The sequence below is a fragment of the Perkinsus marinus genome, assembly GCF_000006405.1.
Source record: "Perkinsus marinus ATCC 50983 genomic scaffold scf_1104296974920, whole genome shotgun sequence".
NCBI lineage: Eukaryota > Perkinsozoa > Perkinsida > Perkinsidae > Perkinsus > Perkinsus marinus.
Genome location: NW_003200958.1, coordinates 1 through 1,122, shown reverse-complemented (window position 1 = coordinate 1,122; position 1,122 = coordinate 1). Strand labels below are relative to the sequence as shown.

General features: G+C 42.6%; 1 protein-coding gene across 1 annotated transcript; it reads left to right on the top strand.

The window, feature by feature from the left end:
* Positions 1 to 480: 480 nt before the first annotated feature.
* On the top strand, positions 481 to 699 carry Pmar_PMAR007985 (hypothetical protein; the record flags this gene model as incomplete). The annotated part of the gene is made up of 1 exon (XM_002765741.1): positions 481 to 699. A coding segment is annotated over one exon (219 nt), but the record flags the coding sequence as incomplete, so codon positions are not given.
* Positions 700 to 1,122: the final 423 nt, after the last annotated feature.

The window sequence follows — 1,122 nt, the reverse complement described above, 5'->3', positions numbered from 1 at the left end:
TTAATTGTAGCTGTATCGGTAGCATAAGTTACAGATCAAGACGTTTATTAATTGTAGCTGTATCGGTAGCATAAATTTAGATCAAGATGCTCATAACTGTAGCTTTGTCGGTAGCATAAGTTTAGATCAAAACGCTCACTAATGTAACTGTGTTGGTAGCATAAGTTTTAGATGAAGACGCTCATTAACTGTAGCTGTGTTGGTAGCCTAAGTTTTAGATCAAGACGCTCATTAATTGTAGCTGTGTTGGTAGCATAAACTGTAGAGGAAAAATCGAGCCATGTTCTAATTGGGTGGTCTTCGAATTATCCTCATCACCATAAATTTCGAGGATTAAGTTTCGAAAGGAGTTGGAATGAATAATATCGGCTGAATCGTCTTTGATTCTTCCTCATAAACTTCGAAGAGATTCAATAACAGCTCTACCTAGGAGCGTGAATAATTCCACAGACGATACTGGGTTCAGATTTGTAATTTTAGATATACTTGCCGCTTTGAAATCGGCATTAAAAACGATCGGGATTTTCACGTGGCTCGCCGCATTATTGGTACAAAAGGCGTTAATATGAAACGCATTGTGAAAATGTCCGACGCAAAGTTGAGGCTGCGAGGGCGAGGATCGGGCTTCCTTGAAGGGAATATGAAGCAGGAGTCGGATGAACCGCTGCATCTATGCATATCATGCGTGGACCCGGTTGGGTAGGTGGGGATGGTCGTGAATCGGGCATGTTTTGTATCTTGGGAGCTTCGACCTAAGATACTCTATCTTTGAGCGAAACATGATTTTAGTATATCGTTTGTCGTAAATGGTGGGGGAAATAATCCCTAGATCGGAATAATTTACCCGCAGGTACCGTACAGCTATTAGGGAAGTTGAAAGGCTGTTGGAAGGCATCTACGAGGAGTATCGAAACTATTGTGAGGACTACGGCTTGGAATACCCTGAGAACTTAACCGTTGTGATGAAAGAGCACCCGTTGCTGGCGAACTCGGGTTCGGGAAGCAACAATACGATCAATGGAAGTGCTGCTAGAGACACGCTTGTGTTACAAAATGGGGTAGATGATGATGGTGATGATGTGGGTTGGCATGGAGGCGAGTTCTTTCCGAGAGGATATTATA